At 38.1% G+C, this 23,206-nt stretch overlaps 1 protein-coding gene across 8 annotated transcripts in view; it reads left to right on the forward strand.

Moving 5' to 3' along the window:
• The window catches only part of ZNF536 (zinc finger protein 536), a 402,112-nt gene extending 379,148 nt beyond the window's left edge, over positions 1 to 22,964 (forward strand). For all 8 annotated transcript variants that reach the window (XM_043526140.1, XM_043526139.1, XM_043526141.1 and 5 more), the window contains one exon: positions 18,273 to 22,964. In XM_043526140.1, the coding sequence (XP_043382075.1) occupies positions 18,273 to 18,508 (236 nt within the window). In that variant the 3' untranslated portion in view covers positions 18,509 to 22,964. The remainder of the gene's footprint in view (positions 1 to 18,272) is intronic.
• The last annotated feature ends 242 nt before the right edge of the window (positions 22,965 to 23,206 follow it).

A 23,206-nucleotide genomic window follows, 5' to 3' on the forward strand; every position in this document is an offset into this window, starting at 1 on the left:
TGAAGCTTTTAGAGTTTATAAACTATGGACCAAACCATACATCCAGACATCCTGGGTGTGTTCATAATCCAGATCTGATTTGAATTTATCGAATGAGCTTTATGGTTGTAGCTGGGTGAACCAAAACTCCATGTCCCAAACACTCCCAAATGTTAGCCATCTGAATCTGAAATTTGTGTCTTGAGCCTCGAGCCTTATGTGTCGAGACTATAGTACACACCCAAATTACCAAAGGATATTGAGTTTTGTCTGGGAACCTTGTAGCTCTGAGGTACTCTTTCATGAGATTACATTATCAAAAGGGCATTGGCATGATGATGCATTTTACATGCAGAATCATTATGGTTGGTTATGACAGGTAAGAGAAATTTAATATTTATTTTTAATTGTGAGATCAATTTACCATTTTAAATCAAACTGTCATTAGGGATTTATTCTATCAGAGCACAGTCAAAAACCTTCAAATAACTTTCTAAAGGCAGATTCTGCCTTCATGCATACTCCCGCCGAGGCCAATTGGCGTTGCAGAGGAATATGTGAGAGCAGAATTTGACCCTCAGGACCAAATTTCCCAAATGGCCATTCTTTGAGACTGTCTTTTGATTAACAAGCCATTTGCAGTAGGCTAGGACCAGAGAGGCAATATATACCACACTGCTCAAATCTGTGGCCAAATATTCTACCGAGACCTAGTTAATAAAAATCAACTTGCTCCAATAGTCACTGAGAAATACCTCAACTGTTAGCAATCAATTGAGACTGAGTTTTTAAAAAAAAAATACAAAAGGACATCAAAGAGGTTCTCATTCCCAGTCTATTGCTCTATTTAAGGGTCCTATAATTCGGTGAGGTTGTGTGCTAAATAATTTGTAAGCCTTCAGAACATGCAGGTTATTGTTTGTGGACAGATGGTGCATCACATTTTATTGCTTATTCCTTCTGTGGTTTCTCATATGTGGGACTGATGTGCATTCTGAAGTCTTTGTTTCCTTGCTAAAGTCTCTAATCTAAAACAGGCAATCAAGCAAACAGACAGTGCTTCAGAAAGCATAATCATAGTTTTAAAGGGAAAAAATTTCAACTGCAGTTAAGGAGCAGATGTGTTCCCTGAAAATGCAAAAGGTTATCAGAAGTATTAAGATAGCACAAATACATAAAATTAGGAAGCACCTACAGAACAGTTATTTTATTTTAATAATGCAGAGTAGGTGTGTCTTTTCCTTGAATACCTGCTTTGTGTTTCACTGTCTTTGGTACTGGTACAACGAAAGCCTTAAGAGACTGGCTTTTGCTTTCACCTTTCCTCCTGAGATTGGCAGCCTTTGTCTTTTACAGGCAAGTAGCAGCCTTGTTGTGATCTTGGAGCCACTGCTGCCCTTAAGAGTTAAATCATGTTGATATACAGGAAGGAAGTGAAATAGACTAACTCTACTCTTTTCTTCCTACGGATTTTTCTTTTTATTCTGAAGATAGAATTACTGTTTGTAAGCATCTGAAAGTCATTAGTGGCTCTGCAGTCTGTCAGGTGCCGACGCAAAAAACTGCTGAAACTGAACGGGTTCCTGTGCAGAGTGCTGGGAATTTGTCATGTGCTGATGAGCAGTTATAATAATATATGAGCAAATCACAAGCATTCTGCAAATTAATCAAATTTTTTTCCTTCTCCCTTGTCTCTGGGAGAGTGGCTTTGCCGGCAGACGTAGGTGAAGCAGTTTTACTCACAGATGGTAGCTCTGGCATCAGATGGAATTTATATAACAGTAATTCTGATTTCCTGCCAAAGTAGCACTGAAAACACCAGGGAGATTGTACAAGACAAGTCATGTGGTTTTGCTGAGGTTGTTGTGGGAAGTTTAAGGGGGGATATCTCGAAATTTTCCTCTTTGCATTTATTGTTTTAGCCTGAAGGGCCAGAAATTGTATGCCATTCTGCCACGGGCTAAATCCAACACATCTTTTTTTATGAATTGTGCTGAAAGAGTGCTTCACAGCTGTTGAAACTGCTGGCAGGGAGAGAACCACATGATTCCTTCTCCTTTCTCTTTCCTTACAAGGATTAAAGGAGGGAAGGTTCAAAAGGTTGTTGCACTACATGTTAAAGTGAGGCAGGGTCTCCCTTTCCAGGAAGCAATGCCATGTTCACTTACTTTATACTCCCTTCGGTATAACAAAATAGAAAAGGGGATTTTATTTCAAATATTTAATTAACTGTAAAGGCAAAGAATTCTCCTCTTAATAACAAGCCAGGTTTTTTTGAATGAGGTGATTAAAATTGGTATTTGTGCATACCTTGATGTTTCCAGTTTGAGACGTAAGAAAACATATATGCACATCTTATGTATTTTTATCTATAAAGGGTAAATGTGTGAGCATACATGTATTATGCAGCCTGTGTTTGAACTGGAGATAATGGCCTAATTCTGATCTCACTCACATCAGCATAAATCAGCTAAAGTTGCACCTTTGTTAAAAAAAAAAAAAAAAAAATCAGCGTGAGACCAGAATCAGGCTCTGTATCTTTTGAATGATTTGCTTTTTTAACAATAATCAGTCTTCACTAAAAAATATTTTTATAATAGCAAATTGAGTAACACATGGAGCATAGCAGGAATGCTGTGTGAACTTAAAAGAAAAAAACGAAGGGGAGTAGAATGGGAGAACTTTCAGGGAATGTTTTTAATAAAGAGGTGAATTCTTTTCTGCAGTAGGAAAAATGATAAAAAGATGGCGTATCAGCTACATTATGCAACAAAGTAATGCTGCTGTGTTTTTATAATGTAAAGCACTGCCCATTTGTTTTGGTTTACGTGACTGCAGTGAAATAAGTGGATTAGACTGAAACTTTAGCATGCTTCACTGCAGCTGGTTGCAGACATCTGTCATTCCTCAGCCATACATTCTGGATCATGCCAAGAAGAAAAAGCAAAGTCTGACACCTTTCATTTTAGAGATCCTTTATAGAAAAGAGAACCGGGGGGAGGGGGAAGTGGGCAGGGGGAAAGAGAGCATTTCCTTTGTGACTTGATAAAAAGACACTTTTTCTGTGACATCATCAGTAGTACTTTCCAAAGAGAAAGATCCTGAAAAGTTCATGCTCAATTTATCCTTTTCAATCTTTTAATTTTTACTGTTCAAGCTACTGATTTGTTCAACTGGATATGATAAAAAATGTATACTCTGTGTGTGTGTGTGTGTAAAATATATATTAAAGATAGATGCATATATATCTGCTAAATGTAGATATACATGATACACCTAGTGAGATATAAGTTATATTGTGTAATCACTCACAAAGGTACTCATATTAATTCAGTGCAACAACAATGATGGAATGGAATGCCATTGCATTGTTGATAGCAAGATGTTTTGCAAAGTACACACACCTAACCCCATAAATAGATAGTAGTAATGTTTTTAGTAGAATGATAAGTGGGTAGTGAGTTATCCCCAGATAATCTGAAATATTAGCTTTTAGTGTGCTGGATATTTATTTACTTAAGGTGTTTTGTTTTTCCTGAGACTCTTTTCTAACATGTCGCTGTAGATAGAGAATCATCAGTTAAACAAAAGTTGTAATGTGACAAAGTTACATTTACATTACCTAACAACTAAAGCAACAACTAAAGCATTACCTAAGCAACAACTAAAATTAAAGAAGAACATGTTTACCTTAAGTGACATCTTGGATGTAGAAAACACTTAGTACATTTTAAGGCCTCCTTTCAGCAAGTACTCCAGAACGTGCTTACCTTTAAGCATGTGACTAATCCCATTGTTTAAATTCATACTTAAGTGATTTGTTGAATCTGGGCCTACAGGAGAAATTCCTAATCTTTACCTGGTTACACACACAGACCCAGATCCTCACCTGATCTAAAATTTGCATAACTTTGTTGATTAAAATGAGTGAGGATCTGGTCCTTTGAAAGTTGTGTTTGAGATTTCCCAGAAAATTGGGAATGAGATTTTTGTTTTACTGCCACTCCACCAAATAAAATAAACAAATTCAAGACAGGGGCCACAGTGATAGAAAAAGCACTACTATATTTATGAGTAATTAAGTCCTTTGAATCAGTGGTTACCCATGTTAGTTTTGGGTTGTTCTACACATTTGTAATTGCAAGGACATGTTTTTGAAATAATGATACAAGATTTAGGACACAAAGACTTATGTGTGTGAATGATCAAGTTTACTGAGGTCTGTAGGACTACTTACAGGAAAAAAGTTACTCATATGCTCACGTGTTCCCAACACCAGATGCTCAGGGGATATGAACTGACTTTGCTCAATTGTTTAAGAGGTGTAAATAAAAGGGAGATAATTGGTAGGGTGGTCTAAAGGAGGTGCGTGTTAAATTAGCAGTAATGGGTGAAACTGAACTAAGAAGAAGAGCTGAATATTAGGGGAAATGTAACAGTGATATTTAACATGTTATACTGGAATAATTTCCCGGGGGAATATCTTCATTGCTTCAGATATTAAAACTAGACTGAACATAGGATGTAAGAATATACTGGCAGGAAAACAAGATCACTGATTAGGCCTTTTCCAGTAGTAACTTCTGTAATTCTGTAATCTCTGTTTCTACAGTCCCATATCCCCAAAGTGCAGGGTTTATCCTGGAAACCCTCACTTAACTGAACGTAGTGCTTCATGCTCAAAGCTAAATATCCCTTGAAAGATTAAAAGTGTATTGGGCTACTGAAAGCACTTGAGGGAGCAGGAGGTTGAAAATTCTCATGAAAGAGCTAGCTGGAGAACTTGAGATAGTTTGGTTAAGAGTTTAATAGCTGAGAAGTGTGTTTCCTCAGAACTGAATACCAGTGATATGATTAGTAGATGAAATGTAAAAGAAGTGGTAGAACAAGTAAAACAATAGATTGGGTTAAAAATGAGTTGATTCATGTCTTTACACACAGAAGGGGTAGGAGTGTACTACGTAAGCTTGTATCTCGCAAGGTACAGTATTTAGAAGAACTCTGTATTGATCAGTTATTTATATTAAAGAACAAAATGGTATCTACCTCTGAGGCCGCATCTCTCCTTGGCCATACTTCCTTAGCTGCAATTTGCCCAGACACTCAAACCAGAGCGATAGAAGGAAAGGGGATGTGTTAGCAATGTATAATCTATCCTTGACTTTGGAATTCATTCCCACCCTTTTTCTGAATTAGCCAGAACCTACAGATCTTTAGGGACAGTGAATTGCCCATCTATTCCTTCCGGCCTTTGGTGAAAGAGAAAATTATTGTGAGAGTGGTGACATGGGGGAGGAATGAAAGTTTATATTTTTTGCCTGGCCACTGTGGGAATTATAAATTTTCACAATAGTTACCTTTCTAAATATTGTCCAGGATAGCTTACCACCTAGTACCCTTAATAAGAACTCTTTGATCTATTTGTGTATATAAACCAAAATGAATAAATTTGAAAATCTATTTAAATTTAATTAAATCTACCAAAGCATTGGACAATCAGAATTATGGCTGACATTCCAGGCTCAGCGAATGACATAATTCCCACTAACTTCATTTGGGGTGCTCTCGGGCATGTTGCTCTTAACTCACACTGTTGTGTCAAAATCAAAATGGTATGCTATTGTGCACAACAATGTTGCATTACACCAGATATATAGAGAATTTGGCAGGCAATTTAAAATACTTAAGCCTTTGTTTTATGAAGTCCCGAGTAATTATTTAGGGAGAATGTGTGGTGTTGCTTCCACAAGAGATGGTTTTATATCTGTTTCTATTCCTAAATCAGACATTCCTGTTTTAAAAAAACTTACTCTGTGAAAAAAATATTTTTTATAGTCAGGTGATCTTTTCAACGAATATGACATACAGTCTGCATTTAACCATGGGCAATTTAATCTAGCTATTTCTGGAATTTAGATTACTCAACACAGTATACAAACTCTTCTATCTTAGTGCATTCATTTTCATATAATAAATATTTATATTTTTATCACCATCATCAATAGATAACATGTTAATGAAGGTAAAATGGTAAAATTAGAGATGTTTCTTCTCATGATTTGATGACTGATTTGATTAATGATTTGAAAGCATAAATATGAAGGAAAATGATAGAATTTGCTAATTGTTTCTGTTTATTAAGAGTAATTTTACATCCACATGAAGGTTAGCTTCTGTCTGATACTGATTTGAAATTAATAGACAGCAGGTTTATAACAATCAAAAGCAAGTACTTTTTCATTGCCAGGGGATGTTGTGAAGGCCAAAATTCTAAACTGCGTTCAAAAAAGAATTAGATAAGTTTATGGAGGATAGGTCCATCAGTGGCTATAAACCAAGATGGTCAGGGATGCAACCCCATTTATTAAGTCTCTGACTTCCAGATGCTGGGACTGGACCAAAGTGGAGGGATCACTCAATAATTGCCCTGTTCTGTTCATTCCCTCTGAAGCATCTGGCAATGGCCCTTGTCAGAAGACAGGATACTGGGCTAGATGGACCATTGGTCTGACCTAGTATGGCCGTTCTTACATTGTTATGATTTACTTTTGGCTGTTATACGGAGTAGTTTACTTTGTTTTTCTTCTTTTGGTCTCCATGGCCCACCAGTGTCACAACAACTGTTTTTCTGCATATAAAAGCCAGGGCCAGCATTAGGGGGTAGCCAGGGCTGAAATTAAAATTGAACTCTTACTGGCACGGCGGCCGGCTTCCCCCACACCCCCGAAGGGGCGGGGCCGTGGGTGGAAGGGGAAGGGCTGGGGTCAGCACCCCCCAGCCAGCCCATCTGCGCTGCCTGGCCCGCACCGCCCAGGACTCCAGCGGCGATTTAAAGGGCCCGGGGCTCCGGCCGCTGCTGCAGAAGCAGCATTGGCGGCCGGAGCCCTGGGACCTTTTAAATTGCAGGTGCTGGGGCAGCTGCTCCTTTTGCCCCCACCCCCGCCACATCAGCAGTCCCGGGGCGGGGGAGAAAGGGGCAACCACATTAACGGCAGTGCTTTAAGCAGGGTCTTTTGCCACGGCAGCACTTTAAAGTCAGCTGTACAGGCCGGTACCAATAGCCACTTTTAACCGGTACGTCGTACCAGCCCATACCGCCTTACTTTCACCCCTGGGGGTAGCCAGCAGGGCAACTGACTGGGACCCCATGCCACAGGGTTCCCCACAAAGCTAAGCTGCTCAGCTAAGTTTCTCAGGTGGCATGCCTGGGAGCCCTGGGCTTCAGGCCCACGCTGCGAGGCTTCAGCTTTCTACCCTGGGCCCCAGCAAGTCTAACACTGGCCCTGTTTGGCGGCCCCCCTGAAACCTGCTCGCAGCCCTCCAGGGGCCCCAGACCCCTGCCTGAGAATCACTGAGCTAAGATACACATTGAATTGTTGCTTTAAATTCCATTTTTGTAACATAGCTTATTTCTTTTAATGTTGCAATTAAAGGAATTCAGCGTTAACATTAGCACTTTCCTGGCTTCTTTGGGCTTATATTATACCTTTAATATTATTAAATAGTGAACTGAAATGCTTATTCAGAAGTACTAAACTCTGTTTAAGATTCCAAATCATGAACAGACTGCACCTTCATTTGGATTTTGAGGGATCCAAGTTGGTACCTGAGAGTATAATTTGGTCCATCGTGTAGATTTTCACATTACAAATACATTTAAAAACGAGTAATGAATTTTGTTTTCTTACTTTGCTTGTTTCCCCTGCTACAGGCAATGACATCTTTACCATCTTTAAGAGCTTGAGCTTTTTATGCACTTGAGTACTCAAGTGAGTAGGCCCATTGGGCCATATTCTTAGCTCCAGCACAAGTGAGGAAGTGACAGAAAGGTGCTCTTTGTGCCCTTCCCCAAATCTTGGGGTCATATGAAACATTTCCCTATGCAGGGGAGATCCTTCAGTAGTTGCTAACCTGACACTAAGGCTATTCTGCACTTTGTATGCATGCAGATCTATACTACCAGGCTTAGGCTCCAAACCTGGAAAGTATCTTTCCTCAGGAGAGTGCTTAAGCACATCAGTGAGACTTAAGCACGTGGTTAAACACTGTCTGAATCATGTCCTTAGTGTGCCTCCCACCATTGGTAGTCTCGCTGGCTGTTCTTAGGAGTGTTTGCAGAATCAAGCCCTATAGTAACACAGGAAATTCAGCTTGAGTAGTGTATGAGATCTCATCAAGCGTGCAGGTAAAGCACAGAACCCTGAGGTCCAGTCATGGCAGGTGAAAACTTTTCCAATCATTTCTAAAATTCATTTGTTTGTACTTTTTTGTCTATGCTTGTATTCTGTCAATTGTTTAGAATATCAGACAGTTCTTTTAATTTAAAAAGCTTGTCTGTTCAACATTACATTTAGGGTTTTTAAATTTCATTTCTTTGTTGTAATTTAATAAATGAAAAATCATTTCATGGAATGTTGTTATTTACCCAAAAGATTTGGGTAAATAACAACATTTCTTGAGTTGTTCCAGGGCCTGTGTGTGGTTAAATGTATATTCAGAAATTTTGGAAAACTTTTATTGCAAGTATCAATCTGACTGGAGCAATTCTAATCTATCTGGTATTCGGGGAGTTTTATAAATGCATAGTGTGAGACCAATAAAGTAGAATGGCTCAGTCAGAGCCATTATTGTCTATTGGACAAATACATGTATTCAGCTTTTTTCCATCCATATTATTATGCACACAATTGGAATGGCTGCTTTAGAGCCATTTTGGTCTATTGGGTAATACAGCCCGTATTTAGGATGTTTGCTCTGAATAGTAAAAATCTTTATGAATATTTGTGGGTAAAAAAAATGGAATGCACAAGAGTAGTAGCCAATTTTTAAATGACAATATTTTTCCCTTTTCAAATTTTTGTTCGCATACTATACTGCTGTCACCTTAAAATGGTAGCAGGCATTTAGTTCTCCTGAGACGCCAAACTGTGAGAGCCATGAAGATGCATTACACAATTACTTCCAAGCTGATAGTCACAGGGATTGCCAGGGAATCATTCAGAAAGGTTGTCCTGTCAGGCAGAAAGCATATGGCCACCATCTTGGAATTGTTCCTTCTGATGGCAAATGCCCATGGGTTCATTTAAATCACAATTCTATCTCTGATATGGATTTTCATGGGAAACAAAGTTTTAAAAGCAGCTGTTCTTGGTAGAAATGATTTTTAAGTTGGTGGCAAGAAGAACCTATATTGGGGTGGTCAGAAGCATGTTCTAAGGTTATTTGTTTCCTTGGTGTGTTTTCTTGGCATCTGGTCAAATATGCTTCTGAACATTTAAAACATTTCTCTATATGCCTCTACTAGTGCTTACTACCTCCCACTTGAAATTCTAACTGTACCTAAATGGGAATCAGTAGGTTCCTTTATTTGCTCCTAGCAGTGTAGAGTACATTTCCAGTTGGAAATCCAACTATATTAACAGCAAACAGAGCAAATTATGGTCCTGTCCATTTCAACAATTCCCTTTTGACATTCAGCCATGGGTACTCCATTAGCAGAGTTACTGAGTGTCCCACACTTTTTAATGGATAGCCTCACAACACTACTGTGAGGCAGGGCAGTGTTTTTATCCCCATTTCACAAATACGGAACTGAGGCACAGAGAGACTAAGCAACTTGGCCAAGGTCACTCAGAAATCTGTGGCAGAGCAGGGAATTGAACACAGGTCTCTGGAGTCTCAGTATCCTAATAACTGGACCATCCTTCTTCTTCTCCAAGAGGAAAATTAAAGTAGACTTTACAAATACAAAAAGAGCATTCCATGTCTTCCCATTGTCCTGACTCAAAAAACTTAAAGTGACCTAATAAGGTGGTCATCTGTAAGAGGTGACAGGACTTATTGTCAAGGTGCAACAAAAAGCATGTACTTACAGTAAGGAAGAAACTTGAAATTAACTTACCATATCACATGGTAATAATCTTACAATGTTTCAGAACCATCGACCACCTAACGAGAAACACTCAGAGCATTCTGTCATATGAGCATTGTCATTTTTGCATTTTAAGGGAACAAATGTCATATCTAGTAAACATTTTTCTCAGGATTTAATTATAATTTATAGTACATTGCACAGCATTTGTTTTCCATTCATCATTTTATTGCTCTTCATCCTTTTCTCTATGTTTCTAAGTAAAATGGTGTGTATGCAGTTGTCTCTCTCTCCGTGTGTGTATATATGTATACATATGCAATATAATAAAAAGTAGTGTAGTGGGAACAACAGACGGCTTGTGTGTATGATGTATTATTGGCATTTTTCTTTCAAATTACTGATTTGTTGTTGCTTTGGGAGAAAGCCATGATTCTGGTGCTGTTAGTACTCTTTTAACAATTTGGAATAAATTCCTGGGCTTATCCATGTGACTAATCCAATGACCATGTTAACATTTTAATGCAAACCCTTACATATGTGCCTGTAATACCACAAAATAAGACGTTTCTTTGTGGAAAATTTTCTAAAATTTGGATGCCAATCAAATATTTTTAGGAGTGGAGAATAAATGCAGCTTCACCATGTAAATTATTTTTTTTCAGTGAAAAATACTTCAGCATTCATCTCTTTTCTCTCACTCTCCTGTTTGTGTGAATCTTAAATAATAGATCCATATTGAAGTTGGTAAATTAGCAACGATCAGCGGTGTACAGAGTACAGTCAGTAACCTGATGACACTATACTGACATTGAGGTTTTTATGTGCGACCGTGGCACAGGTTGATTTTAAAGCTATACCAATGGAAAATGGGTTTGGCAAACATTTGAATCCCTAACAACCCACTAACAAACCCTCAGTTCCAGCTGTAGACGTTGTTGCCCCTATATGGTCATAAAAACCTACTTTGAGATCTGTGCCTTTCTCAGAACCTGCATTTTCAAATTCCATTCCATTGAGGCACCATGTTGGGCTGCATCAGTCATGCCATGTTATGAAACCTAACACGATGTGACTGATGCAGGCTGACAGGACATGTCACAAAGCAACATATCAGATCATACATTTGAAACAAAACAAAACAAACTTTTTTTTCTCAAAACCTAAATTAACAAAGCAGCATATTTGTTTAAAAGGCAGAAGAATCTAAAGGGTTGGATTTTTTTCTTTATATTTGCTAGTTCTTTTTCAAGACCAGAATGTTCATCCTGTCCAAGCTCTGTATTCTTCCTAGGGCAGAGACACAAACTGGGACAGCTCAAGTCTGAGTCCTACGCCCAAATCCTCAAGGTATTTAGATGCCTAACTCTCATTGAAATCAATTTCAATGGGAGTTAGACACCTAAATACCTTTGAGGATCTTGGCCTTAATGCTTTCTCTACTTCTAGGCTTGGACCTACAAGGTTCTGAGTGCTGTCAACTCCCATTGGCCTCAGTGGGTTCTGAGGGTACTCGTCACCTCTGAGGGCACTCTGCATCTTCCACAACTGCTTCCAGACACCATTACTCCTATTATAGTCGATCCTTCCTGTTTTTCTTTTGTAGCTCCATCGCTTTACAATCTCTGCTCTCAGTTCACAATGTTGAAAGGTCTTCAGTCACTGAAGTGCAAACAATGTAGTGTGCTACTCTACCGCCAGGTTGTTTGAGATGTAAGCAATATAGTGTCCCCCCACTCCTCCTTCATATCTCAGAAGGATACTCCATAATTTGCTCTCCATGCTGGCCTGCCTCTAACCTGATTCTCCCACACTGCAACACAATGCATTACATATTATCTTCTGAACCATCAGGCAGGGTTCTTTTTCTTAAAGGGCTTTCAAATAATTTTATGGGAAGATATATAGAAGGTAGAATATATATGACCTATAACTTGCAAAGAAAGAACCCACCAACCACCACTAGATAAAACATTATAAATTTATTGCCAACTTATCTAGGAAGGGTTATTTTAAGAACCTGCTGCCCACAACAAGTTTTGAGCTGTAATTAATGGATGGGTTATCCAAGAGAAATGGGCATTTTCCTGTGTCCCTTAGTTACAAGCAAATTGCAGATATTGTTATCTTTGCAAGTAAGAATAATCTCTGGTTTTTGTACTACTTCTGCTGTAAACAATGTTCCTCTTGCTTTCCTTTGACCCTCACTCTGTATACATATTTATATATTATTCATACTGGATTAAAAATGAATGTGCTCTTTACCACAGTTGTACTGTATTGTGACAATACAAATTAACTTATTGTGTACTTACTTTTCATATGGCAGTGATGTGAAATTTTGATGGCCTCAAAAAGTAAGCAATAGAAAAAAAGACAACGTTGAACAGAATCCATTTAGGTCTATTTTATATGGTCTTATTTGTTAAATTTTGTTGAATTAATAAATTATGTTCCTCATGTACAATTGCACAGTTTTGAACCTTTTGTGATACTGAATGGAATGAGGTTTTTTTACAAATATTAAGGGCTGTTTTTCTCCATGCTTTGTGAATTCTTTGTTTAAATATCACTTTAATGGATCAGTGTATGAATTGGTATTACTATTTTTAATCATCAGTACTTATGGTCAAGCTAATACCCCCAAAGAACTGATAAATGACATCACATTTTGTAGGCAGGGCTAGTGTGTTGTTTGTTATTAATGCTGCCTATACTTCCTATTATAAGACCCTGTTTGCAGTTGCTTATAACGTGCCAAGCCTTTAACCATTTGGGCTGAATTCCTCCATTCTAGGTGTCTGCTTCAGGTGGAATATTTTGGAAAATTTCAACCAAACCAGTTCAGCCATTTCTGAGAGCAAGGCTAAGGAAAATAAATTGTTTTGCCCGGGTTAAAAAAAAAAGTGGTGACCTTTTTTTTGAAAAGCTCTGGGACCCCCCTTGCTTTGGAGCTGGGATTTGAAATTTGGCAGTGGGTGGCCTTTGTATCAGGGGCATGCCTTTTGCCGTCCTGTGTAAATCTGCCGTAATTTGACAATGTTCTACGCCTTTTAAAAATCATGATTTGCACATGCTCAGCAGAGACTTCTTAGTTTTCAGCAGTTAAGTTCTACAAAAGATTCTGGCCACACTGGGCATGCTCCCACCCAGAATGGAACCAAAGTCAGACCCGTGGTGGGGTTAGAGGGGGAAGTAGACTGGAACAAGGAGCCTGTGGGACAGAAGGGGCAGAAACCAGGACTGGAAGCTGGTGGAAGCAACTGGGAATTGAATTGGAGGGAGACTGGGACTATCTGGACAAGGAGACTGGGACTGGGATCCAGGGGGGATTGTGACTAGTTAGGCAAGGAGGTTGAGATTAGGATCTGAAAAAGGTGGACTGCAACTGGTTGGGCAAGGATAGTGGGGCCAGGGAATGAAATGCGGTCGGGGACTGAGCCAGTGTGAGGGGACGAAAATTGGATGAGGAGCCAGAGGGGGAGACTAACACTCATTGGGCAAGGAGACTGGGATTGAGAACCAGTGGGATGAGAAGTAAAGAGGTGAAGGGGGATGGAGATAGATTTGATAAGGACTCAGAATCAGGAAGAACTGAGCCTGGGACTAGGAGTAGGGGAAACTGGGACAGGGATGGTGAGTCAGGAGGGGTGAGACTAGGATTTGCTGGCTAAGGAGACTGGGATGAGAAGCCTGCTGTGTGGAGACTGGGACTGGCTAGATGAAGAAATAGAGCTGGGATGAGGAACGAGAAGTAAGGAAGAGAGCACTAGGACAAGGGACAGGTTGGAGGGGCAGAGCAGAAAGGGTCATGAAGAAAGGGAATGAGCAGAAGAATCCCACTATATCACACTCCATTTTAGAGCCTGAACTGGAACATAAGATTCCTGAGTCTCACCATTCCTCTGAGGTCAAAAAATATCTAAGAAACCTGCTGTCAAAGTATCCATCCCTCTCTAAATGCTGGTCCACACAGAGGGTGTCAACCTACTACTGCTGTCAGTTATTCTGTTAGCTCAAGTGGCAGAGGTCTGTGTGGTAGATCTAAAGTGTCCAACTCTAATGGTGTTGCTTCACAATGCTACATGATAGAATTTCTGGGTTTTTTTAATTTATTTTGCTTTTTAAAATAAAGGGATTTATTAGGGTTGCAAAGTCAAACACTAAAAAGTTATGAAATGCCAGAATTAAGGTTGCTTTTACAACCATGTGCATATGCATTATGATACAGTCTTTAATTACATGATCACATACAATTTTTTCCACAGGATCCCTGCCTCATTCAATGTACAGGCTGGAGCTGCTTTGGGGATGAATCAGGGATGAATAGGAGGCTGTTGTCTATAGGACTCCAGCCTCATTTGTTGCAGAAGTTGGAAGGTATATAGTGAATGAGGCTGGGGATTGCAGGAGGAGATCTCATGGTTAAGGCAGTTGATTGTTGCCTAGGAGGAACTAGTTTCTATCCCTGCCTGTGCCACAGAGCTCCTGTGTCATTCTAGGCAAGTCACTTAAACCAGTTTTCTCAACAAGTTGTTGCTAATTGGGTGCCTGATGAGAGACATTGGGGTCTGGTCTGCGGAAGTGCTACACACTCTGAAGTCAAAGGAAGCTGTTCTTTGAACATGTGAAACGCTATATAAAGCTAAGCATCCTGAAAAGTCAGGTCCTAGGTGTCTCAAATTGGGCACCCAAAATCAGTTGATATTTTTGACCTTAATCTCTTTGTGCCTCAATTCCCCATCTGTAAAATGAGAATATGACCACTCCCTCAACTCACAGGGGTGTTGATTCATTCATATTTGTGATACACTCAGATACTGTAGTGATGAGGACCGTGAAGAAAATTAATAATTCAGTCTTCAGAGCAGGGTTTGAAAAGTGTGCCACGAAAGAGGCCTAGGGCTGGACACTGAGCAGTGAAGATAAAACAAAATACTGAATAGCTGCTTATTAAGTGAGCACCATCCCTTCAGTGCACTGACTGAGGCAGAGTTCCTGTGGAAAAAATAGTATGTGATCATGTTGTTAAAGACTGTATTGTAATGCAGACATGCAAGGGGCCTGAATGAAGGTTGCAAAGGCAACACTAATTCTGGCATTTCCCAACTTTTTGACTGCTTGACTTTGCAACCTTAATAATGTTCATTTAACATACTTTTTTTTGTGTGTGTTTGTAATATACAAACTGAAGCTTGCAGAAATATAAATTTGGTATCTGTTTGCAATGCTTTAAATCAGTTAAAATGTAAGGGATGGATGAATAAAAGTATGTTAGGGGAAAGAAAGGTAAGCTTCTCTAAACAGCAGGTAAGGAAACCGGTAACACTGTTATACATTGGTCTGACCCAAAGCCCACTGAAGACAATTTAAAGACTCTCGTTGACTTTAATGGGTTTTGGATGAGGCCCCCATTATGACAGTATTAGTCCATGCAATTTTAAGTGTTCTTATATGAAACCTTCACAGAGACTAGACTGTTTGTTTATAGCAAATTAGCTTTAATAATATATAAAGACTTCATTATACTGATGTTTTCACTTGTATTTACAGCTACTATATATCCTAAAATATAAATTCACTACAATGCAGTAATGGCTAATTTATTCACTATAGGAAGAATTTGTTTTACATGCATTTTGTGACAAACATTTTGTCAGTGTATAAATTCCAGTGGTCCTTTTAATCAGATAGGATGACATCATTTCCATAAAGGAATCTGACAACAGGCACATAGTGTAATCTTATGGTGATATCAAGGAACTTGGTGTCAGGAAATATGCATTTGATTCTTGACTGCAAAGAACTTCCCATGTGACCTTGGGCAAGTCACTTAATCTCTCTGTAAATTAGTTTCCTCATCTGTAGCAGAGAGTAATAATACTTACCTACGTCTCTATATGCTTTGAGATCCTGAGATGAAAAGCGCTGTGTGTGTGTTATATATATATATCAATCAATCAACATATTACTTATTATCAGCAAATGACGGTTCCAGGATTTTCATTATAGATTCTGCCTTCAGTTTAAAATACATGTACTGTGATCCTCAGCATAAACCACCAGATGAACAAACAAAGGAATTTTTAAAATCAAAACTACAAACACCCTACCCAGGATAAAATAAACCAAACTCATACATTATTACTGAGATCCCTTTCCAAGGTGCGATGTTTCCTTCTATGAATTGAAGGGATAATTGTGAAACGGAATGATTTTATTGGACCTTTCTTCTGAGTTTTGCAATCTAGCTTAGAATTTCCAAAACTATGCCAATCATATTTTCAGTGAAATCTCCTTCTTTATACCCATTCAGTTTTGTACCCATTTTCTGTGCACAAAAGTGGATTGTGGAAGAATATAACTGATACTTTCAAACATGTTGTGAGTGCAGTTATGAACGTATAGGCCTTTGGATTTAAGGGACTGATCCTGAAATGCATTGAATAGGTCTTGTAATCTCTTCCTTGACCACTGTTTCTAGTCCTCCTGCTGAAATTCCTCTGTGAAATTCCTGACCATTCCTATTTCTATAACTACCATTCCTAATTGTGTTCACTATGTTCCCTATTACTTTTCCCAAGATTAAATTTTCCTTGGAAATTTGCCCTTGTTAAGACTAATAATTTCTGGGTTTCATCTCTTTTCCCTGAGTACCTTGTCTGGAAAATTTCCCTTCACCTGCCCTGTCTGAGGAGCAGAAGAACCTTCAGTGCTTCAAGTCTGAGACTTAGGTAGAAACCAACTTACTGTGTCCTATGGATCCATTTGGGCCAGTGTAAATATTTGTATTCTGGAGCAGGATTCTGTCCTAACACAACTGACATCAGTTCATTGATGATGGGCAAGCATCTCCTCCATGCACAAATGTCGTACCCTCGCTTGAGGAAACATGCCCACGGGGCTGTGTTCTGGGCACAACACTTCCCTCCTCCTGAGGAGCAGCTAGAATCTTCTGTGTGGACTCAGTCTTCAGGTGCTAATTCCCACTTTTTCCGTTAAAAATAGTGGGTTGTTTTAGGGGTCCAAGCACTCTAGTTCAACTGATGACATCTCTCACAGGGAGTGAGTTTTCCTGACAACCCACCATCCAGAACACCACCAGTATAACCCCGGTGTCACTTCAGACCTCTTTCTCTAATGGGAATAACATCTGACCAGGCTACCCATCTTCCACTTACCTATGTAAAACTAACCTGATAACACCTAAATGATGATTGGCCACAGCTCACCTGCCTGTGACATTTATCGAGTTAGGCACTCTTGGCCTCTTCCCACACAGTGTGCACTGCAATGCTTTCACACCTACGGTACTTTCCTCCTCCTCCTTCTGGTCCTATGTAGTATGTCGTCTAGAAACAGGAGAGGGGGAAAAGTGCTCTTCTAATGTGGATATTGGATATTGTTTTTCACTTGTCCTGGATTTATGTAGATGGTCTGGCACATTTATTTATTCATTTATTTGAGCAAATTAAAGCAAGCTAAGCGCATTTGACCTCAGATGGTCCTGGTTTAAGTTAATTTGAGAGACAAAGCTCATAAAGTTCCAGTAAAACACATCAACAACTTCCCAGCATAGGTTGAAATGTGATTGCTGAAACATAACCTCCAATACCAGATACAGCACCAAGATTCAAAGTCACAATAATATGAAAAATAATATAAAGCACATTGCAAGACTGACTAAAAAGAGCTGTGTTTCATTCATGCCTTTTTTTTTTAGTCATTATTTCATACACAAGCATACATCAGGTTCTGCGCAGTAACATTCCTTTTCTAATCTAGACTGGATATTTTATTTTTAAGTTAGCTATAGTTTTGAGCCTCCATCCAGCAAACACTCATGCACCTGCATAATGTTACTCACGAGTAGTAGTTACTCACTGCAGTAAAGTTACACATATGTGTAAGTATTTGCAGGCTTGAGGCCTTGCTTATCTCAATCCATTATTGCTATCCATCCACAAAAACACAAAACAACACAACAACTCCATGTGCATAAAATGAAACATACAATGTTATCCTCAGAAACCCACTCAAAGACAAAATATGTTTATTAGGGTGTGGTCTGCACATTGTCATCGTGCATTGCTCTAGATAATCAACAAATATAAAAGAATCTATTATATGGTTAACTTTATTTGCAAGTGTTCAGACTGGATCACAGAGTGAATGCTTAACAATTATGTTAACTGAGGGAGAGGGGATGGCTTAGTTTTCTTTAATGTCCCAGAAAAAGAATTTTTAACAATACAGTTTGTATGAATAGAACTCAACAAAAGAACTATGAATTTCTTATTGTTGCTCAATGCATGCAGCACTTCCTTATAGCAGTATTTCTTTGTTACACTTTGCAAAGAACTGGCTTGCAGTGAAAATGTAAATATGAGAAAAACTAACCAGACTTTTGTCTGTCACGCAGGTCACAGGCCTTTCCAGTGCAGATACTGCCCATACAGTGCCTCTCAGAAGGGAAATCTGAAGACCCATGTTCTTTGTGTCCATCGCATGCCTTTTGACAACAGCCAGTATCCAGATCGCAGGTTCAAGCGCTCCAGAGTTGACTCTGAGGCTTCTGGGAATTTAGAGGAACCTGCAGCTGTCAAACCTGGGAGCTCAGCAGAGCTAACAGAGGAGGGCAGCAAGGCTCAAGAGTAATGCAGCTGAACAAATCAATCTGTATATTGCAATATTATTTTACACAGTTCTTAGGTATGCATTTGGGTAAGAGTTTGATAACTGCATTCCAAGGAAAAGAATTGCGTACAAATTCCCAGTGGTGTACAGGATGTTTAAAACATTTAAATATATATATATATACGTATATATTACAAAAAGAAAAAAATAATTCCCAGCCCTTGAAAATGGCTGCTAAACTGTTACCTGGCAACAAGTACTTCCAAACAATGTAGGTGGGATAATAAAGTGATTTTAAAATGTTGGGAGGTCATTAGTTATTTAAAAAGCAGAGCGATTTCAAACTTCAAAGTGGTCTTTGTCCAAAAATAATGCTCTTAACAGAAAAATGATACCGTCTAAATGATTTAGTGTTGCCTTGAAGATTGAGGGGCTGTGTTTTCATTGTTGAAAACACCTTTATAATATGACACCAGCTGCTGTCATTTGCCTAGCATAGTAATGAGATGTGTTGGTAGACTGCCATGGTGCCAGTCTGACTGGAGCTGTCATTGCAGAGAAAATCAATTCAAGTGGTGTTGCAACTGCACTATAGGAGAAATCTTAGACGGCCCGTAAGCTGGGGTCAGTACTGACCTATATTGGAAAGGATTGTGATATTACATTTTCTTTTTTTTTTAATATACAGCCAAATGAATCAATGGTTAGAAAGAATCTGAAGACCAATGTGTGATTGCAGATTGGTTGTGTAATTCCATTTTTTTTTTTTAGATCAACTTTCAGTATTGAGGGAAATTCTTTTATTCGTTTCTTTCTTGTTGATGAAGAAGTAGGTTGCTGTAAAAGTAGAAGTACAATATATAAAAAACATTGTTTAGTGAAACTAGTCAACCTTATCTGTAGAAGGTGCTGGTGAGAAACAGAATATTATTAACTAGCGGGTTGATTTCTTTTTCTTTCTTTTCTTTTCTTTCTTTTTTTACTTGAATGAAGGATTCCCCAGTCATGGTTAGTTTTCATTTGTTAGGTTTTATAAGTGTTACAGACATAGTGCAGGAGTTTCTTCTGGAGAAAGCTCTTATAAAGTAGCTTGACCTAAAATATGAATCCAAACATCCTGCTCTTTGTCTCTAATGAAGAAAAGTGTTTTTGCTAATATTTCTTTGTTTTTGTAAAACAAATGTGTTCTATATTTTTGAAGATTTTAGCTTTTCTACTGATTGGATCCTCCAAATTTATTAAGTTCTTTGCCATATAGGAAGCTTTTGAGAGACTACAATGAAACACACAATAAAAACAAAAAGTAAGAATAATAGGTAATGGTTTATTCTTAAATCTGCTTGAATGGCATAAAAATTAGCCTTTTAATGTACTTCCTTTGATAGAAGCAAAATCGGTGCTGTTTATCTGTTTATTATGATAGTAGAGAAGTATTAACTTCTTCTAAAACAAAATCATCCAGACTTAAAAAAAAAAAAGTCAATATTTCTTTGCAGGCTGGGAGCACAGAGTAAAACCCCAGGGCCTTAAAACTTCAGCTCTGCCTAAAGCAGTTTACAAAAAATACTAAACTGCAATCAATGTAAATAAAATTCTTAGCGCTACCCTGAGACTGGAAAAAAAAAATCTCAGGCTAATAAGGAATACGGTTTGCATATGCTGTCGGAAAGGATGTCATCCAACTGAAGTTTCAGTTTAAATGAGGTCACTGTGTAACTTGGACCCATCTGGCACAGAGCAAGCTGCTTTTCTTGTTTTTCTAGAATAGTTCTCACTGCCTTACTTAAATCGAGTTGATAAACTTAATGCAACTGTTTCTATGATCCTAGATAAAGGATTGAAATGTTATTGAAAACTTTCTGACTGTAGTAAGCTTTAGGATTTTAACTGCACTACTGTGTTTGGTGACTGTGTCAGTCGCTTGCTTTTGTGTGTTTGCGCCGCCTTCAATATCTTAGCAAAAAAAAAAAACATCAAAACAAAACAAAAAAAAACAAAAAACAAAAAAGCCCACATTCCATTTCTTGCACTTTTTGAGCTCTTTCAGTATTCTTTTGTGTCTTCTGAGCATTTTCAGATACGACAGGCAATAATTCTGTTTGTGACACTGGAAACATCTCCCGTTCTTTGTGATGTGTGTGTTGATTCCATTTGGTCCGGTGCTACTGTCCCTATTTTCCCCTCTGACATAGACCTTTTTTCCAGAACATTTGTAACTTGTAATACAAACAAGTGACAGCAGCAGTGATGCATTGTCAGTTTCTGAATATCATCATGCTTCTCATATCTAAACATGTCAAGTTTTTTCTCTGTAACTTCTGTAGTCTGTGATACTGGTCATAATACTGTCTACATTCCTACACAAAGAAAAATTTCTATCTTGGAGGAAATCTGAGAATAATAGAGTAGAGGATTTTGTTGCTATGCTTGTAACAATTAGAAAACTTTGTATTTAAAGTTTATTCTTGGTCATTATTTATTATTATAATACATCAGTTGACAGAACTTTATTCTGGTATAGAAGTATTAAAAGTTGTTTTTTCAGCAATGACTGTTTTCTTTCTGCTGTTAGAATAAAAATTGTCTTTGAAGCAGTACAGTTTTATCCAGTGTTTTACGCAATAAAACCTCTACCTCTGAAAAAAGTTTTCCTACTTGCATATGTTTATTAGGAACACTTAAAACATTACTTTCTGCAGCTTTGTCAGATATTAAAAAATAATGTCAGTAAATTCACTGTTGTTAGGCAGTTACTGGAGTGTACTATGCTGGGTGTGTGTGCTCAGTCCACTTATTAATCAGAACAAATCTATAAACAGTATATAGATATAGATATATTATATATTGTGACTAATTGAAAGACTGTGGAAATCTGTTTTAGCATGTAGTAATAATTGTTTTATATAATACTAATTATGTACTACAGAAAAAGCCTTGGGGTCTATCAAGCATTGATTTTAAAGTGTTTAAAGTGTGTATCATATACTGTAATGTATATAGTCATGTTTCATGTTAAAAACACATTTGTTTGTATAGATCATATACTTGGCTTTAGAAAATTGTGAGGTTTATTGTAATGGTGCATGTAAAGAAAATTGCCTACATTTTAAAGAAATTTGCAAGTGCAAGAGCCCTCATATTCTACCGGATGCATCATTATTCTTCCTGTATATGTTTGATTTTCATACTTGGAAGCAACTACATTAAAGGATCTGAAGTTCTTGACTGACACTCATTGAAAAGAGTAACAATAATTAACTCGTATCAATAAATGGATGCACCAAAGCAGACTAAATACTTCTAAAGTGCAGAAAGTAGGGGGAGAGGGGAGCCTTGCACAGGAAAACTGAGAAGGAAACAACAATGGGAAATTTTAACAGAATTAGATGAAACCACTCACACTCTGCTAATAATGTCATACTGGAGCTGAGCTGAGCTGATTCTCCAATCCTTGTGCGTGTGAGTCCAGTAGAGCTAATTTACAAAATTACCTAGCGGTGTTAAGAACAGAAGACTAGCAATGAGAAAATTCAGAGTTAATCAGTTGTTGAAAGTTACATCTAGGAATTGACTTTTCAGTTTAATGGGCGGAATGCAAATATTGCCATGACAAATCATGTGACTAGTACCATTTAAGAGAAAAATGAAAAGCTACATGTAATTAGGAAAAATTGCATTTATAGTAGATCAAATTTGGGTTCAAATTCAAGAAGTTCATCAAATTGACTAATATATGTTTTGGGGTTTCTCACAACCTTTCCTGATGTAACCCACTATCTTATCTGGGAAGTATAGTATGTAAAAATGCAAAGGCAGGATCTATTTGCTTCAGTATATGAATTCTACTCTGCCTTGCTCCAGGGGTGCTGTCATATCAAGAGGTCACTGTATCCAGGAGCCAGGGAAAACAAACCATTTTTTTCCTCCAAAGATTTTCAAGCCTTCTTTCAGGTTCAACAGACGTTTAATGAAAACGTGGATCCTGATATATTGAACAGAAACAGTTTCTCTGCACCTCGATGGAAATGTTCACAAACACAATCTCCTTTATTATCCAATATGCATAATAGAATCCTATGATTAAATGGTTCGCATATTCTTTAGGAACCATGGAAAAGAACCACCATGAGGCCTTGTACCACAAAACATGGCAACACCAGCCAAGCTGTTCCACGGGAAACAGAATGTCTGAAAGAGTTAAATACTGTTGTCTCAAAAAAAGGCAATTTGTAACGATTTTTTGTTAGCCCAGCTGATCAGCAGCCTTCATACGCAGATGGTGAATGTTTTGACAAGAATCTTTCTACCTAACATCAGAAAGCTGCTCTCAGCTTTAAGACAATGTTTCTTGTTGAAACTTTTATAAGGACTATAACCCCTTCGTCTATTGTAATTTGGGAATTGAATATTTCCCTTATCTGTTTAACATCTGTATTGTAACAGTATATTATAAAAATCTCACCTTGTGTATTGTAAGCACGATCCCAGTGAAATTATTCTTAAGTATTGTGTTTTTCATTTCTGCGTATCACTGCTTGGCATGATCTACCAAAGTGGAAGTATGTTTCCATGGGGAAGGTTGGGCGGGGGGGCAAGGGGAAGGTAAAACTATAGTGTAATGTAATATTAAAAGTGTAATCCAGCTGAGCACTAAACAAAGGGATTGTGAAGAGTTCTGCAGCTCCTCACCTGTTGGTGTTGCTAAACGTATTTTGGTTT

This window comes from Chelonia mydas, chromosome 12 (assembly GCF_015237465.2).
Source record: "Chelonia mydas isolate rCheMyd1 chromosome 12, rCheMyd1.pri.v2, whole genome shotgun sequence".
Taxonomy (NCBI): Eukaryota; Metazoa; Chordata; order Testudines; family Cheloniidae; genus Chelonia; species Chelonia mydas.